The 18,275-nt window shown below is 41.1% G+C and overlaps 1 protein-coding gene across 1 annotated transcript; it reads left to right on the top strand.

Annotated features, from left to right (window-relative positions):
- Nucleotides 1-1,264: 1,264 nt before the first annotated feature.
- LOC128948454 (cytochrome P450 4V2) lies at nucleotides 1,265-16,809 on the top strand. The gene is made up of 12 exons (XM_054293179.1): nucleotides 1,265-2,707; nucleotides 2,895-3,237; nucleotides 5,499-5,611; nucleotides 6,186-6,271; nucleotides 7,779-7,969; nucleotides 8,376-8,445; nucleotides 9,477-9,603; nucleotides 11,375-11,566; nucleotides 13,354-13,456; nucleotides 13,795-13,929; nucleotides 14,102-14,281; nucleotides 15,951-16,809. Exons 2-12 carry the CDS (start codon nucleotides 3,024-3,026, stop codon nucleotides 16,127-16,129), a joined length of 1,590 nt encoding a protein of 529 aa, XP_054149154.1. The 5' UTR covers nucleotides 1,265-2,707; nucleotides 2,895-3,023; the 3' UTR covers nucleotides 16,130-16,809.
- The last annotated feature ends 1,466 nt before the right edge of the window (nucleotides 16,810-18,275 follow it).

Genomic DNA, 18,275 nt, shown 5'->3' with positions numbered 1-18,275 from the left:
TCCTTTCCTAGAAACATTGATAAATACAGGTGTGGTGCTTTGGTAGCTACTTAGTGTTGTCTATTAGTTATGCAAACACAACTACCACCTTATCAGAATTGCTGTGAAACAGTAGCCCGTGTTCTGGGGCATGAGTGGTGGTCTCTGTTATTGTAAGTCACATTTTTATCCTGGTAGGGAAGATTATGATTTCTTAGCAGGCAGGCTTTTGTATTCTGTTGCGGACAATTCATCCATGTAAAATGTCTTGTAGTGAAGGAGCCAAACAGTTGCTGCTGTACAGTAAACCCTGGGTTGCAGAAACCAAGCAAGGTATGCTTGATGGAGGCGGCATCAAACCAGTCAGTGTCTCTGAAAAACAGCTGTGGTCTGTGTCACAAATGCTGTTAATATCCTTTAGCTGTGTGAGAAAGTGCCCACAGAAGGATTTGAAGCTGGAGTCTTCCTCAGGATTTGTTCTTGGAAGACTAGACTTCAGGTATGAACCTTTAGTAGCCTTGTTTGAACATGAAATTTAGTATCAGGCCCTAAAATTCCTCTCTGAGGACTGGTGAGATCTCTGAGCTCTCCACCTGTCCAGCTGATGACATATTTTGAAATGGAGACATACTGTGTTACGTTTTCTTTGTCTAGGTGATGGCTATTGATGTCTACAAATATCCTGTTTATTTTAGAGTAGCTTTCTGCATAAGGGTTAATCATGTTGCAATGGTGTGTGTTTGAGAGAAGCTCTTGCTAAGAAAGCCTTTCTTAAGAAAAAACCAGTTTTTCAGAATGGGTTGTGTACTTTTCTGTCCAGCTGGGCTGCTGAGCTATTCAGCTTGTACTTCAGCTTGGCTGCTGAGCTCTGCTATGTTCTGCAGTGGATCCAGAGTAGAGCCAGCAGGAACCCCCCTCTGTTGTATCAGATCTGCTTTAGACTTGCTTTGCTTTGTTTTTGTTTTGTTTTGGTTTTTTTTCTTGTTGCTAATGATGATTTTATTAGTTTTTCTTATTGAAGAATCCAAGCTTCATTCTAGGGACCAGCAGAAGCCTGTGTTGTCATTGTGTTTCATGGCTGACACAGCTGCCTAACAAGTTGCTTGTCTTTTGCCAGCACAGGTAGATAGTCTTCCACTTATGCAAGAGGCTGAAGAAGAACAGGTTTGCACTGTTACAAGGATTTATAAAAGCAAAGATTCACTAATCAGTGGAGTGCTCACAGAAATCCAACACTGAACAATAGTTCCCAGGGTAAAAAGGAAATGCTGATCACAATCTGCAGAGCATCCTCCAAGTTTTGTTATGATTCCAAGTCTTGGTGACATAATTAGGCCTCAAAGATGCTAGACCTCCCATTTCTTGTTTGTTGGGTATATATCTTTTATGTCTCATTCCAGTGTTTCTGCTGGTTTTTATTAACATCATCACCAATGCCAGCTGCTGGGAGGATGCTGCAATGTTTGCTTTGCAGTGTTCCCTACTGCTTTCCCAATGCCTTTCCACCTTCCTGCTGTTTCACGGGGTTTTTCTGGTTTTTGGTGTTTGGGTTTTTTTGTTTTTCCTGTAGAAGGAGTAATCAGCAGTTAGAAGTACAGATTTTTGACTCAGAAGCACAGATAGTCATTTAATCTAATTATTGGTGCAATTAAGGCAACAAACTGCAAGACTTTTTGTAAATATGAGAGTATAATTATTCAGCTGATCTCTGTGTTAGAAATACAAAAGGTGAGTCTCTTTGTCCTGTGTGCTTGCTTCCTTCCTAAGTTGTCACCTGTACAAAAAATGGGACTGATGGTTGTCTAACTTGCCTATGTGTTTGCAAGACTGGGTATATATCTGCTGCTTTCTGTCACAAGCCATTACAAATAACAGCAAGAGTAGCAAAGTTCATTTCCAGCTGTTTACTGTGCAGAAAGATATAGCAGTCAGCGTTTATGATAAAGTCTCTGCTGGGAGATTGCAAGAACAAAGTGCCAAAATTTACCCTCCTCTGATGCCAAGGGTCACAGAAACTTACTTAACTTCTGATGTTCTGAGCTTTCTGTTAGTTTTTATCTTAGTTGTTTTGTTTATGCTATTTGTTGATTTGCTAAAAATGCTTTTGCAGTCAGTGCAGTCATTTTTGGTACAAAGCAAAGAGGATAAATGTGACTATGGCCATACACACATACCATTTGTGCTTTATTTGGAGGGTAAAGTTTTGTGAATTGGCTGTGAACCATGCTGCCTCTACCAAAATTCTGTTTGACCAAAAGGTTTCTGAGCACCCACTTTGAGAAACAGATGCTGAGTAGCCCTGCAGCAGTGAGAACAGACCCTGGATCCTCCTGAGGCAGGAGGGGCAGCAGTGTTTATGGTGGGTTTGGTACTGTGAGTACCCAGGCACTTTGCAAGTTGGGGCACGGGTGCTGGTGCTGCCAGTTGTTTTACTGGTACTCTTTAGCCTGTGCCTGAGCTTCAACAATGAGATCAGTAAAGGCCATTTGAGCTGAGAAGCATCAGTATGCTTTGAGGTGCTGCTGTTCATCAGGGTCTTTATGGGCTTTGGTTTTTGTAACCCTTTGAAGCCATCAAACCAGCTGAAAAAGGGTATTCTCCATCTGGCCCTTTAGTTATGTTGGACAGCACTGGAGCAGTTCTCTATGGCAAAATGGTGTTGAGCACCTGAGAACAGATTGAGAAAGATGATATTGAGAAAACTCATCTATCCCAAATCAGCAAAGAGGTGTTTTTTCTCTTGATGGTACTTTGTTTTTTCCTTGTGAGGTATTGCATGGCCTGCAAAGAAGGTTCTCGCTCATCACTTGGCTCGAACCAAGTGACTGTTGCCTCTGGCTTCCTGCCACCAGGAAATGCTAGAATGCAGCGTCTCCGTAAGAGTGTCTTTCGACTCTGTTTATTTTCTTGGCCAGAAGCTACGCCAGTGGCTTGTGTGGTGGCTCCGCCTCCTGCTCTTCTGGCCAACTTCTCTGCAGTGCCGAGTACAGGCAGCACCAGTTTTGCAGCAGGGATCAAGGCTCAGGGCAGGAGGCTGAGAGTTGATGATGGACGTCGTGGAAGGACTCTCAGGGAGACCCCAGCTGCTGCCATGGGGAGCTGGCATCATTGCTCTGCTTGTGACAACAGTGACTGTGTGCTCCCTGCCCTCCCTGATGGAATACTGGAGGCAATGGCGGATGCTGAAGTCCATCCCGGGTGCCAGCCCCTGCTATCCTGTGCTGGGAAATGCCCTGCTCTTCGAGCGGAAAGGAGAAGGTAATGCCAGCTCACACTGTAGCCCAGCTGTGAGGTCCCTGCACTGCCTGGGCTTTGCTGGAGGAGCCAGTGGTGGTGAGGTGCTTTTGTGGCTGAGCTGTGGAAGCAGAGTGGGGTATCAAAGGATGTGCTGTTGCCTTTAGGTCTCTCTGGGCAACGTGCAGAGGCGAACAGTGTGAGGAGTGGGCAGTGAAGAGGAAAGGAGAGGAGCTGCATAAATGTGACATTATTATTGGTCTCAAAGACTAACTGGAGGTTAAATCTGTCAGCAGCTGCTGCTGGGCTCAGACTGTTAAGTTGTTGGTAGGACGGAGCATGAACGCTGTGGAATGTGTTTGAGTGAGAGGGCGGTGTGCAGTGGGCTCTTGCAGGAAATGCTGCTTCACAAAGTTGAACACTATGTTCTCATGACTTTTTTGGCTGTGATCCAGACAAAGCTTGAAACAATTACCTTCCCCCAAGCAAGCATGTGCTAGGGACTTTAGCATGCCAAATTGTTTTTACCTGGGCTCACTTCCAGAATCATCAGTGACTTAGATTTATGTGTTGAGTGTGAAAGAACTTGCTGAGCATTTATGGTGCATCATGCAAAAGCAAATTCTTTTGTTCTTGAACTGATTAATGGGACCTTCTTTTTGCCAGGTGCATGAGAGAGCACTAATGTGCTGGAAGTTCCTTTTCCATTTGGTACTCATATTCTAACAGGAACATATTTCTTAAGGAGTTTGTGGTATGAAAGTGTTGCTGAGTCTGCTGCCACACTCCTCTGTGTGTGTTTGTGATGCCTGTGTATGCCAGTTCTGCTCTGTGCATGTGTTGCTGGCTGTGCTTCTGTGTATGCTGCCAGAAGAGAGTACTAATGGGTCATGGGAGCATGGTGAAGTCAAGTGAGAGTGCAGCACTGGAACACAAATTGCCAAGTGCTGGCCCATGCTGAGACACGGTGCCTCTGTTCACAAGGAACACTGTCATATCTTTCCTCTGGATCCAGTCCCACATCTAAGGACAAATATGAGACAACTGCGGTGGATGTGAGGGCAGGCAGATTTCCACAAAGTTGACTTTGGGGAAGCAGTAGGAGGATGATAGGATGTTTATATGAGCTGGACTGAGAGATTAATCTTTTCTTTTTTCTTTCTTATCCTCTTTTTAGAAAAATCTTTAAAAATCCAAAGCAAACTGGAAAATTGCTTCTGTCTCCAGAAAGCAATTTGATGTGAACTCTGATGTTCTGTGTAGTCCCTAATCTCATTTGTTAGCAGAAACCACATAGCTCCTGTGTTTTAGTTAAGGAATCACATATCTTCCATGTCCAGCCTTCTTTGTTCTTGTTTATTTATGTAAAAATGGGTAAAGTTTGTAATTTATAATCTTTTTTATTAAAAATATAACAAAAAAAACTTTTAAAAAGGAAAGGGTAGTGTTCTATAACAGAGATGAAAATAGCTTTTCATATGATGAGGATTTTTTTAATTGGAATTGCTAGACAGTTGCTGGAAGATGGGCTATTTTAATCACAGCAATGTTTGGAAAAATATTTTAAAAATAGTAAAATAATCTGACACTGAATCGTGTTGAATGAGGTGTCATTAAAACTTTTTGTAAGTCTAGGGAAAGCTGTATTTGGGCATCTATTAGGAAACTATCTTTTTTTCTTTTTTTTTCTTTGATTTGGGGATCTTTGAATTTTCAACTCTGCAGAGGCTTGTAAAGGTATCAGTTGTTTAAGCTTGTTTCTGAAAGGGCAAAGTGTTTAATCCTTGAACATCCTGAGAGTAGTCCCCACTCTAATATTGTGGAATGAACCTGATTGTCTTCTATGATGAGATAGTGTCAAAGACTTTTTTGAATTAAATCAAACACCATTGACTCTTCTTACCCTGCCAGCAGATTCAGCTGTCTCCCATGCTTTCTCTCTAGCTGAATGGACAAGATATGGACTGGATAATTGCAAAAGAATGTGGGACGAGTATTTGCTGGTTTGGTGAGCTCACTGGTGTGAAGTACAACTGGCAGCTGGACAGCAGTGGTGTCCCTCAGGTTGATCTGTGGCATAAATGGTGCTCTCCTCTGCCTAAAGAGATTAGGATACCTGAATTTTAAAATCCACAAGTGTAAAATAATGCTGCTAGGTCACAGCAGCAGGTTAAAACTACAAGAAAATCACAATTGCAGGGCTTGGGTGCTGGAGTTCATTACAGAAGCCTTGCTTATTTTGTAAATTCCCCTTGTTGAAGCTGTGCTCTGATTTTCTACTCCAGATTTTTTTAAACAGATAGAGTTTTATACTGAAAAGTTCAGAAGTTGGCCACTGTTCAAACTTTGGATAGGACCAGTGCCTGTCATATTTTTGTATCACCCTGACAGTGTGGAGGTGAGTATGCTGGTCTCCTGTGTATTCTACTGGGATGCAGAGCAGTGCTCAACATGTTACTTCTATTACTCAATGTAATTTTTATTAAAAGGGGCTTGGACTGATTTGCTTTGGGATAGTCCTCTGAGTTAGTGGTAAACAAAGGCATAAAGTAAAGGAATATAAAAAGGCATAGTCATAGGGCATTATGGGGAATACTGAAGATAACCTGCAAATGAAAGCATCAAAGAAGCATCTCCTTTAGCTTGGTTTTCACATGTGCGAAAGCTTCTACTCCCAAGATTGGAACAAACAAGCAGATAGCAGGGAATATAGGACCACTGAAATAAGGATAGAACATCATGAAATTCAGGTTGCAGTGCTTGTGTCTCTTTACAGACTTCTGCATTAAAACTTACTGAGTCTGTTTTGATGCCATGAAATGTAGTCATAAGTTTTGCTGCCGACAGTGATTGTCCTTGTTCTAGTAAGACAGTGTTGTTTGTCTGTTGGAGTGTTTATTGAAGAAATAGTGAAGAAATCTCTCTCCATCTAACAAGTAATATTTTTTTCTCACTGTTAATTTTTCTGACAGGCTATTCTGAACAGTTCAAAACATATAGAAAAATCATACCTATACAAATTCCTACATCCATGGCTGGGCACTGGACTTCTGACAAGGTATAATGTAAAATGAAGTGAATGTGCACTGCTACCTTTTTGAAATTTGCAGGGTATAGGATAACAAGAGGTCTTGATGGCAGGAATGCTGTATGTATTTCTGAACAAAGAGATTGTGTGCATTGCTTATCTCAGCTGGTCATATTGCAGACCAGTAGGATAGGCCTGAGGTTGGCGATGCTTTGGGGTAGGATCGGAGAGTATGTGCACCCTTTCCTTTATTTCATTCATGAAGTAGAGGATCATGAGAAATGAGTCTGGGTAGGAGCATAAATCAGGAGTGGAGAAAGGGAGGAGCAGCAGTATAAGCGCTTGGTGTCCTCCAGTCTTGGAATGGGAAAGGAAGGATTGGTCTGGATGATGCAGATATTCAATAGTCAGAGCAAGGTAAGTATAGATTGTCTTTGGTACCTTTGAGCCTCTTTTGGGTTTTTGAAAAAAGGTCCAGGTCCCAGTGTTAGTGGTTAACTTTGTTGCTTGTTTGGAGCCCTCAAAGGTGGATTCCTCGTGCTTTATGATGGGACCATGGGATTGTAAAAGCCAGCTGTGATCATGTGGTGTGGGAAGTACAAGTTCATGGAATAGGACAAGGCATGCATTTTATCCTGAGTTTTGTTCGTGGCCTGTAAGAAGGCAGTAATTAATCAGTAGCAGAGTGCAGAGGCGAAGTCCATGAACATCAGGCATGGTGTATCCTCACTGTTCTTCCTTACTGGTTGTTTTGTCTTCCATAGATGTACAGAGGTATTTTGACTTTCTTGTGCTTGCACAAACATAATGGAGGAGAATGTTCCAGTCTCTGCTGATTAGGGGCAGCAGTGGCAGACAGCAAGCCAATATGCTGGCCTGTGGAGTGCCCTAATAGCAAATTAACAGGTGCAGTGGTGTGATAGTTTTACCCTGTAAGCAGAAGTGCCAGCTGGGGCATGTTATTTAGAAAAAGCGAACAGGGACCCCCAGGAAGCTGGTGACACTCACTGTGGCTCCATGCTTGTCACCAGCATGTGGGAAGTGATTGCCTTTCTCCAAGTAAGTAGACTGTAGCCATGCATTGAGGCAGTCATTTTCATGATATCTCTAGGCCCTAGTTCTCTGCAGGCCTCATTTCATGGTCAGTGAATGGAGGCAAGCACAACCACTGATTGAGAGAGAGGGTGGAGTGGTTGAGGCCTTGATGCTGAATAGCTGGTTTGGCCTCTGGCTGGCTTCTGCTTGGTCCCTCTGGGCCTGTGCACTGACTAACAAGGATGTACTGTCTGGAGGCTTTTTGGCATCTCCACTGGTTGAGATCAGCTGGAGAAATGGTGGATTCTGCTTCCAAGAGACCTAGAGCAAGAAATATTTCCATTTGCTCCTTCTGTGGGGTGCTATGAACAGCTTGAAGAGACATCTACAGTGTGTCCATCTCTTCCAGGCTGCAGTATTCACTGAGTACTTCCTGTATTGGTGAGGATATTATTTTTGGCTTGGAGTTTTTTAGCCTTCCTTCTCCCTATTAATTTTATAGCACTGGAGACAAGTGGCGGTCACGGAGGAAGATGATAACTCCCACATTCCATTTTGCAATCTTGAGTGACTTTCTAGAGGTCATGAATGAACAAGGAAATATTTTGGTGAAGAAACTTGAGAAGCATGTTGACAAGGAGCCATTTAATGTCTTTATGGACATCACTCTGTGTGCCCTTGATATTATTTGTGGTAAGTCTTGTTCAGTTATTGTGGTAGAATTGTGAATGATGCAGATGATCATGAGTTTAGCGGTGCCAGTTTGTGTAAGATAATTGAAGAGCAATGTCCCTGCATATTTTCTAAATACATTTCCATCCTTGTCAACCTTTTCCCCAGGATTTACTACTTGCAACTGAGCAGCTGAGTTTTGGCACTGGCAGGACAGAGGTAGCAGTCTGAAGTGAGGCTTTCTTGAGAAGCAGGATTCCTGGGCATGGAAATACAAAGAAAGCTCATTCCCTGCAAAGGGATATGTGTATTCACTTGTCAAAGGGATGGTGGTGATAGTCAGAAGCTGGGAGTAGTAGTAACTCACTGTGTATACTGCTTCACTTTGTACTTTTGTACTTGTGAAATGTTGATGTTTTCATCCTAGAAACAGCAATGGGCAGGAATGTGGGTGCCCAGAAGAATAAGGATTCTGACTATGTTTCTGCTATCTACAGGTAAATGCACATTTTCCTTAGTTATTTTTCAGTTGAGCTGGAATTAATGCTGCTGGTGTCAGAAAGGAAGGCCAGGGAGTCAGAAGGAGGGATGTAAAACATTGGAAGAGACTAACCCTGAGTCACTAAATACCCTGGAGGTGTTTGATAAGACATGTTCCTGCGGCACATAGGATCATGGTGTAGCAACAGACTGGGTTAACAGTAGGCTAACAGTTGGACTCAATCTACAAGGTCTTTTCCAACATAAATGCATCTGTGATTCTATGATCTCACTCTTAACTTTTGATGGAGCTTGTTGAGACAGGTATGATAAAAAACAGGGCTAGGTCTGAAAGGTTTGATTATCATCACTTCCTTGGCCTTTTCCAAATTGTAGCACAAGTGTGCTTGAAGTCAATAATAATTACTCTGCAGCTAAAGCATGTGCAAGAGCTGAATTTCAATAACAATCAGCCCTTCCAAATGTACTCTACTTGTGTTTGAGCATACTTGAAGTCTCATATTTTTAATTTTAAATACATTTTAAGTCCTTTAATGTGCAGTCTGGTGTCTGGACGTTCAAGTAGGAATGCAATACTCTCAGAAACTGTTTGAGCTCTTGGGGCAGATATTTTGGGAGCCTGGCCTGAGTAGTCTTTACAAGACTGTCAATGCTTTGCTGAAGTGGGGTGTGATGGGATTGGATGACTTAATAGGACTGTTTCAAGAGGATTTGGACTAAATGAGAATATGCTGTCCTTCTCAGATATCAATACTTAAAGAAATAAAACATGGTGAGGCTGGGATAAGTAGACAGAAATTTTGAGATGGTGTAAAATCAAGACACAAATGTGAATGGCCTTCCTTTCAAATAATGGGTTTAAACGTACACAATATGTTAAGTTCTACTTCATTAGGATACATAGAAGTTTTGTTTTGTTTTTTGGGTTTTTTTGTTTTGTTTTGTTTTTTTTGTTTGTTCTTGAAATGTGCTATAATTTGGTGTTTTTGTCAAGTAATGTTACATGATATAATTGTTTTGTCCCTAGGATGGGTGATCTAATCCAACGGCGACAGATGAGCCCTTGGCTTTGGCCTGACTTTTTGTATGTGTTGTTCAAAGTAGGAAGAGAGCACAATAGGAAGCTCAACATCCTTCACAATTTTACAGATATGGTACAGAGTCTTTGAAAGAAAAAATTACTTATAATATTTATAATGATAATTTTCATTGTTGGATTAAAGTTTTTCACACAGATCTTTCAAATGGGGATAAGGTTCAGCCTCCTTGATATGCTGTCTCTCTATTGTGATGCTGAGGAATTCCCTGAAAAGAAGACAAGAGCTGACTTCCCTTTTAGTATCTCTGCTGAATTTAAACAAGAAAGTAGACTACTCCAGGGGAGTGCCAGAACTTGCAGGTCCTTGAAAACTGAAATAAACAACAGAAATTCATTGAACTCTTGTTCTGCCTGAAAAGCTCCACATCTGGATGACGTCCAACAACTCACTTCCAAGTTCGGAGCAGTAAACATAGGGATCTGCATGGTAGTGCCACTGGTTTCAGCCCTCAGAAACTGAAGCCTGTGTTCATTTTCCCCTATTCAGAACAGAACTGCTGAGAGGAGCAAACACATGCTGGTCCTCACATCAGCAGTGAGGCATTCTGATACAGAAATCATTAGGCATGCATTACTCACTTGGCATAAAATAAAGTGTTCTCTCACCTTGTTAGACTGTGGAAGTAACAGCCCTTTCTCTCACCAAATAATTCCTACATTATTCTTACCAAAGTTTGTCCTCCCAAATCTCTTATTAGGACGGTATCAGAGAGGCTGCTTTCCCAATGCATGTACCCTATGATGTCATTGTATCAATGTCTTTGACAAAGGAAATAATCTTTGATCTTTGGCTACATATAATGAGCCACATTGTGGGTTTTTTTCTTGCTGCCTTTTATTGGAAATTGCAGCAGTGAGTCATGAGAGAGGCTCTTAACACTTGTACTCTTCCCATGCTGGGCTGATGCACTGAAGAATATAAACAACCAAATCATAGAACATGACAAAGGACCATAAATAATAATTGCATCTATGTAGGTGCTGAGAGCAAGCACTGAGGTGAAGGATTAGTCAATATGTGACACACATGCATGTTAAATGAGGAAAACAATGTGTGTGCATGGAACTGTACGTTTTTTCTGCCATTCAGTGATTCCTCCAAACAGAAATGCATACTCTACACCCTTTTAAATTATTTTGTTGTTTTTAAGAGCAATGCGAGTTTATTGAAGGGTTCTGTTTTGACTTTGCAACAACAATGGCAACAATAAGAAATGTATGTCTGTTACTGGGTCTGTACTTTGGCCTAAAAAAGGGAAATTCAGCCATTGCTCTCATACTTGGGAAAATTTGGGAAGCTTTAGTGTAGTGGGTTCGGCAATACTGTGTGTAGCCTTGACACATGGTTCTGGGATCCCCTGGCTTCTCTTCAGTTTTCTGAGTTTTTTGGAGGTTGGAAGTGAGATACTTCCTTAGTTCTCAGATGGGATAGAGAAGATCTTATTGGTGATCACACTGTGGTGATTTTTTTCATATGCTGTTACCACTGTTGGCATTCATTATTGGTGTGTTCCAGATACTCTGGCTATGTTTACACTTCTTGATGGCCCCCAAGTTGTTTATGTAGCTTGGCTGTCTATTTTCTTGATTGCACAAAGGCTGTTCAAGGTTTATTCTTTTGCTTGGGGCAAGAAAGGTTGGTCATAATTCACTACTAATAAAAAAGTCAGTTAAATTTCATGACCTAATGTTGACAGCTGAGCTAACTAGCTCATATAGAGTGCTACAGATGGATGTTGTTTTGATAAGTTAGGACAAAACTGTATGAGGCAGACAGTGCGCTTGTGCTGAATTCATCACATCTGATGCAATGGTTCTAATCTCAGGTCATTGCAGAAAAAGCTGAAGAACTTAAAAACACCCAGCAAAAGAAACATGATAATGATGGTAACTCTGAAGAAAGTGGTTCCAAAAAGAGAAAAGCATTCCTGGACATGCTGCTGAATGCAACAGATGATGAAGGGAAAAAATTGAGCTACAGGGACATTCGTGAGGAAGTGGATACTTTCATGTTTGAGGTAATCAAGGAACCCATTGGTTTATTGTTCTTTTGTTGTTGTTGTTATTTTGGAAGGTTTTATTTGCTGGAGTTTTTTGTTTGTTTTTTTTCCTCCAAACCCAAGATTCAGAATTTTCAGGTGGTGACTCTTGTCTCAGTTCAGGATGTTGTTTTTAGCATGATGTTATTTAAGCCCTGGAACCCTTAGAGAACATCTCAATGTTTCTATTCTACAGAGGTAGGATAGAAGCCTTAGTATGCCCTGGAAAAACTTTGGACAATGCACATGTGGTAGACTCTGCCTGTGTGAGCAGGGTCTACTCATGAAAGCAGGAGAGAAATGAAAACTTAAAGGCTGACATGGACCACGGGCTCTTGCCTTTTGTTGCAAGCTTCATTAACACTGAAGAGAGCTCTAAATAGTTTCACTGTTTTGACTTGCATTTTTTCATGTCTCCTCACATTTTTTCCCTTGCTACATTGCCTGCAGGCTTCTGGTTCTGTAGTACACTGTACATCAGTGCTTCATCTTGTAGAAACTTGTCCTAGAATGGCTTGGGTTGGAAGGGACCTTAAAGATGATTTAATTACAACCCTCCTGCCATAGTCAGGGATGTCATCAACTAGAGTGGGTTGCCAGGGCCCCATCCCACCTGTCCCTGAACACCTTGAGAGATAGGACATTCAAAACTTCTCTAGCCAGCATGTTCTTCACTAATCTCTGAGTAAAAAATTTCTTCCTAACATCTAATCTATTTTTTTTTCTCTTTTAGTTTACAATTATTCTCTCTTTTCCTATACGTACCTGCTCATGTAAAATGTCACACTCCCTCTTTTTTTTTTTTTTGTGTAAGTCCTGTAAGTCCTCTCTAAGTACTGAAAGGCCACAGCCAGGTCTTCCCAGAGCCTTGTCTTCTCCAGGCTGAAAAACTCCAACTCTCTCAGCCTGTCTTCATAGGAGATGTGTCCCATCCCTCTGATTATCTTCAAGGCTCTTCTTCTTGTCTGATTCCCTAAGGGAGGATCTGAAGATTTCCACAAGTTTTCTGCACACTTCCATTAGATGGACCTGAATTCTCTCAGAAGAGCTTAATTCATAGAATCTTATTAATACTGTTGTAACCAAGAGAAACTCTCTTCTCATCTTGCCATTTCTGTACTACAGTAGCATCCTGAACTTCACCACAAGTGTGCTTTTTTTAGTATAAAGATTCTTTTTTGGTCAACTTTTCCCTTTTCTGTTCCTCCCTTTTTTATGTTTTTTTTTCGCCCCTTCTTTGGTTCATGTTTTGTGTCTGCTTTCTTTTCCTCTCCTTCCCACAGTGCTGGGAACTAGTAGTTGATTCCATCCCCATAGAAAACCAAGTATTTTCTTCTATGGCTTCTGTATTGTGTCTCACAAAACCATTTTTAGATACTTTTGAAAAGGTTGCAAGTTGTCTCCATTGTATCTCTCCTGTGACAGTCACTGGCCCCCATAGATGTTGACTGGACAGTAACCAAAAAGATGAGTATACATCTGATTCATTGTGTAGATACTGATAGTTCATGCAGCTCCTGAGAATCAGAAGAGAAGGGATTTTGCTTGAGTTGTTTCAAAACTTTCCCCTTTTGTCAGAACAATTGTGGATCACCTTTTATCTTGATAGTGAGTTGAATCATTCACTCTTGATTCCTGTTTTTATCATGGTGATGGGACTGATAAGTCTCACTTTTCATACCAACTGCACACCTAAGTATTTACAAAGCCCACTGGTACATGGGAATGGAGTTGAAATGAATGTCTTTGTAAATCTGGACCTGTAGGGCCATGATACAACAGCAGCTGCTATGAACTGGGTCTTGTACTTGCTTGGACGTAATCCGGAAGTTCAGAAGAAGGTTCACAGGGAATTGGACGAGGTGTTTGGTAAGTGTCCATTTCCCCTTCATTGGGGTTTTGCTGCATTTGTGAGTGGAAATGTGTTCAAAGCCTAGAAGTAGAAGGGGATTTAGGAGCATGCCTTGTGGCCCTTCTGGAGCTTTCAGCAGTTAGAGGTGCTTGGGATGGGTGTGGGAAGGTCTGTTGGGGTGTACAACCAAACTTATGTCTTTGGGGCAAGATATGCATATTTAATATATTTGTAACACCTTCTTGTATGCAGTCTTGGTGCATGATGAGAGTTTCTGGGGAGATCCAGGATGAGTTTGTTTAGCCAAAGATGGGGAGTTTTGGTCTTGGTCATCCCTGTGTTTGTTTTTGGACAGACAATACTGAACGTCCCGTTACAACGGAGGATTTGAAGAATCTTCGATACCTTGAATGTGTTGTGAAAGAAGCTCTTCGTCTCTACCCTTCAGTTCCCATGTTTGCTCGTTCCTTGAGAGAGGATTGCTGCATTAGTAAGTGATGTTCTGTCTTTGCCACTTTTCTCTTCTGTTAGCATTTCTGCAGTGGAGATGTTTCCCAAGAAAAGGACAGCATTGTTTTATTTTTTACTGTTCTGTTGTGTATAGGAAGTCACTTGTTGGTTTTTGTTTTGACTCTTCTTCTCCCCTTCTCTCCTCTCTTTAGGAGGATATCAGATACCAAGAGGTGCAAACGTCCTCGTTTTAACTTATGCCCTGCATAGAGACCCTGAGGTCTTCCCTGATCCGGAGGAGTTCAGGCCTGAGCGATTCTTCCCTGAAAATTCTAAGGGAAGGCACCCATATGCTTATGTGCCCTTCTCAGCTGGTCCCAGGAACTGCATTGGTATGTATCTGGAGAGGAAGCCCTTGTAAGGTTCTGCTTTTGAATGTGGTAACTGAGACAGCAATGAGTACTGTTTGTATAGTGTTCTTCCTCATTCCCCACCTCTGAATCTGGGCACTGCATGTCCTGCAAGCCACACACTTCCATTAGATAGACCTGAATTCTCTCAGAAGAGTTTAGTTCATAGACTCATATTAATGCTGTTGAGCTACCCCATTTGTTTCTTCTGAGGCATTTCCTTTCTTCCTAGGGACAAGTGTCTATCCTACTGATGTTTCTTCCTCACTGCTGTGCAGCCTGGCAGCATGCTTTTGGGCTCCTGTGTTAGGACATGATTGCTTCCTAATTTCTGATTCTCAGTATCAGCAATCAGCAACACAGAATGAGAGAAGACACATGTCCCACACCTGTTTTGCTCTGGAAACAGTTCATTTGTCTCTCTCAGGTTCTGAGCTGGATGTCCAAAGCATGCAATCTGCAACTGATGTATTCTTTCCCTATTTCTGACACTGTAGTTGATTTGGTGTCTTCTCTGTCATCCCAGAACTCGTCAGCACTTTCAGATGCCACTGAGGTGCTTGGCATTTATCTGTGCTTCAAGTAGAGGCAGTGTTGTTTATATTATAGAACATGTGAAAAGACTGTTCCCTGCGCTGATTTTAAGTGCAGATGCAGAATGTCCAAAAGTTGTCATGCTGTTACGATAATGGGAAATATTACTTCTTTTGGTTTTTTTGGTTTTCTTTGTTTGTTTTGGTTTCTGGTTTTGGGAGATACAATTGGTTTGTTTTGATTTGTCTCAGTGGTAGTAAGTGCCCTTTTCCATGAGAGCAGTAAACTAGGTCTTTCCTTGTTCCAAAGAGAAATTTAATTTAATCTAATTTAATATAACATGTCTAGCTAGTTCCTGAGTGTGCAGGAACATGTGCAGGAGAGGTGGTTCATTACTATAATTGCAAAAGTGCATAGTGTGTACATATGTACAGACTTCTGTGTATATAATACAAAGGGGAGAACATAAAAAGCTCTCAGCCCTGTATTTTGTGTCCCATCTCCATTTTTTAGTTTTTGTGAACTGCCTTGTGCCACTTGATTTGGTTTCCCTCACGTTTTTCTGTTCTCATGTTTCTGCCTTCACCTATCTCTGGATTGTAAATTGAACTTTGCCCTCTGTGTTACCAAATCATCAGTGTGTATGAGGCTTAATGATCACTGAAGGAATCAGTGGAAGGTCTGTCTGTCATTCTATTGCAGTTGCATCTCCTTTGCTCCTCTCCACATATATAGAACCATGAGATTTTTCTCTCCCCACAGAGCCTGTGCTGCATCTTCTGCTCTGGTCTGCTATCCATCCCTCCTGTCCAGTCCTTTCAAGAGACGTGACTAGGCTGTGTTTTGTAGTAGTTCCATATGAAGGGTTGACTTCATATGGAAGTACTACATGTTGCTGTTTGAGTTCTGTGTACTATGGGAAGGAGGACGGACTGTGGATTGTCCCAAGAAGGCCAGAGTTTTCATGCAGAGAAAAGTGCTAGTGTAACTTGTATCCATATGACCTTGATTTTGGCCTAAAGCTAGTTCTGTTCTTAAGTCCTGTGAGCATGCAAGTGCAGCAGCTGTTGATGCAACTTGACAATAACTAATTTTTTTCCTGCCCTGTAACTCATAGGTCAGCGCTTTGCACAAATGGAGGAGAAAACTCTTCTAGCTCTCATCCTGCGGCGCTTTTGGGTGGAATCGTGTCAAAAGCCAGAAGAGCTTGGTTTATGTGGAGAATTGATTCTTCGTCCAAATAAAGGCATCTGGATTAAACTGAAGTCTAGGAGACCAAATACTGGATCAGAATGAAAGGAATTTCAAGAGTTTACTTCCAAAAGTTTTCAGTCTATTTAGGCTGAGACATATTTTAAATACAAATATTTTGATGTCAGTCCAGAAATTTGTTAAAACTAGTTGCTATTGTTTTATTACAGAAGATGCAGTAATAGCCCTAGTTGCTCTACTTTTATACTGCTTGTGAACTTCATGTTAATCTTTGAAATGCAAGCCTTTAATCCTTAAATTTTAGTGCCTTATCTGCTCAGATGAAACTATTCTATTGCCACAGTGCCATAAAAACTAAGCTATGGTAATAACAGCAGCAATGCCTGTGATGAAGTGATCAGCTTACATGCCATAGCATTTTCCAAGTAACTGGGAAGTCTCAAGTGTTTGTAAGGTTTTCAGGTTTCTTTTTTTCTGAAAAATACAAGTGATAATCCTTCTTCTTTGCATAATTTTTTTTTTTTTTTTGGTGATGATTGCCTCTGTAAAGACCACACAAAAATCTGTGATCATTTCGCTCCTTCTTGGAAGCATTTAAAGTAGTTTGTAAGAAGGGAGTGGTCTGAATTATTTTTTAGCAAACTGTACCAAAAGCATTAACCATAGCAGGAACTAGACCTTATGCAAATTACATACAGGATTTCATAATGACAAAAGCAATGTATTATTACAAATTTTGAGAATAAACTCATACCATGCCTCAATGTGGACTGAAATGGTACCTGTTGATATTGCATGCCTCTGTGCAGGTCAGCAGCAATCCTCTGGATGTGGGGGTTTGTTTGTTAGTTTTGTGTGGGTTTTTTTTGTTTGACTGTTGATTTGAGGTTTCATTTGGGGGGTTGTTCCTGTAAGACTGGCATGCAGCATGGCATTGCAGGTTTCCTGATAAAATAATGGGACAATAAAATATTGTGTAATAAAAACTGCAAGTGCATGGTAGCTGTTTGTGATCTTTTTCCAGAGTTGTAGGTATCTGCTGTGGTATTAAGGTAGCAGCTGATCTCTAAACCAAAAGATTACACTGTCTGTTAAGATTCCTTTTGTGTGGTGTCAGAAAGGACATGACTTTCTGCTGGGATGACAGAAATGCAATGTGTGAGTGTTTCTGGATCATGGTTTACTGCTGTTCCAAGGAACACTGAAAACAGACAAGGTGTGACCTCCCTCTGTTGGGAAGTTCTGCTTGAGAGCACTTGTAGGTGCCCTGAGGCACTAGAATTTCCCAGCCACCTTTATACAAACTGCTTTTTGGTCTCTGAAAGCTGCATGTTTTGGACACATGCAGGAGGTGGAATAGTGGTGCACACTAGATAACCACCTGCCTTCCTGAATTTAATCCTTAGGCTGTAAAAGACAAAATCCTGATGTATAAATGTTAGTATGCTGCTACAAACAAATAATTTTGCCATGTTTGATCTCATGTGTCATCTTCTTTTCCAGCAGCTAAAAGAGTCAGAGAATCCTACTCCAATTTTCTTCCTAAAGGAGTATTTGTGTCACACCTGGACAAAACTCCCCAGGATAGGAGCCTCTCAGTTTATAGTCAGGTCATATTTCGAAGATGACCTTCAAGATCTGCATGGATTAAAAGATTAAAAACTAAATTAACTCACTTTCTAAACCAAAAAACTGCATACATCTGAGATGCTTCTGAAAACGAGAGTCTCTTGGTTACAGTCTGCTGAGAAAAACTCTATCTTTTGTTCAACAAATGGACTTTTCTATTTGATGCCTGGAGTATAACTTGTGGAGATATTAAGTGTTCATTGAAATTGAAAAATATTTTGATCAAAGAAAGGCAAAAGTTATCAGTTAGCAAAAGACTCAGCATTTGTTGTATGCCCAAATGACCTCATTCCAGGCTAGTAATTGACATACAACATACAACTTGCCCAAGAATTACTGTTTGGCAGTTTACAGGCCTTGATCAAGATACTGGGGCCCTTCAGTGTATGTTGAAACATCCTGTCTTCTCTAATACCTAACAATAACCAGCATCAGGTGCTATAGGTTCAAAAGGGAAGGCCTCGGGCAGTAATGTGATTCTCCATTTATTTAAAAAAATGGAAAATCTGAAAAAAATCACAGAGGACTTCTGAAATAACAAACCCAGTAGCTATTTGTTGTTTGATATTTGCAACTGTCTTCTATTTCATTTAATACGATC

The sequence above is a fragment of the Melozone crissalis genome, unplaced genomic scaffold (assembly GCF_028551555.1).
Source record: "Melozone crissalis strain CALT ecotype California unplaced genomic scaffold, PUWL_Pcris_2 ptg000006l_1, whole genome shotgun sequence".
Classification (NCBI taxonomy): domain Eukaryota; kingdom Metazoa; phylum Chordata; class Aves; order Passeriformes; family Passerellidae; genus Melozone; species Melozone crissalis.
This window is presented reverse-complemented; position numbering and strand designations above follow the sequence as displayed.

Coding starts and splice junctions, on each gene's coding strand:
- LOC128948454 (XM_054293179.1), top strand. CDS start 3,024: ATGATGGACGTCGTGGAAGGACTCTCAGGGAGACCCCAGCTGCTGCCA. Junction 6,272..7,778: donor GGCACTGGACTTCTGACAAG/GTATAATGTAAA, acceptor TTAATTTTATAG/CACTGGAGACAAGTGGCGGT. Junction 7,970..8,375: donor TGCCCTTGATATTATTTGTG/GTAAGTCTTGTT, acceptor TTTTCATCCTAG/AAACAGCAATGGGCAGGAAT.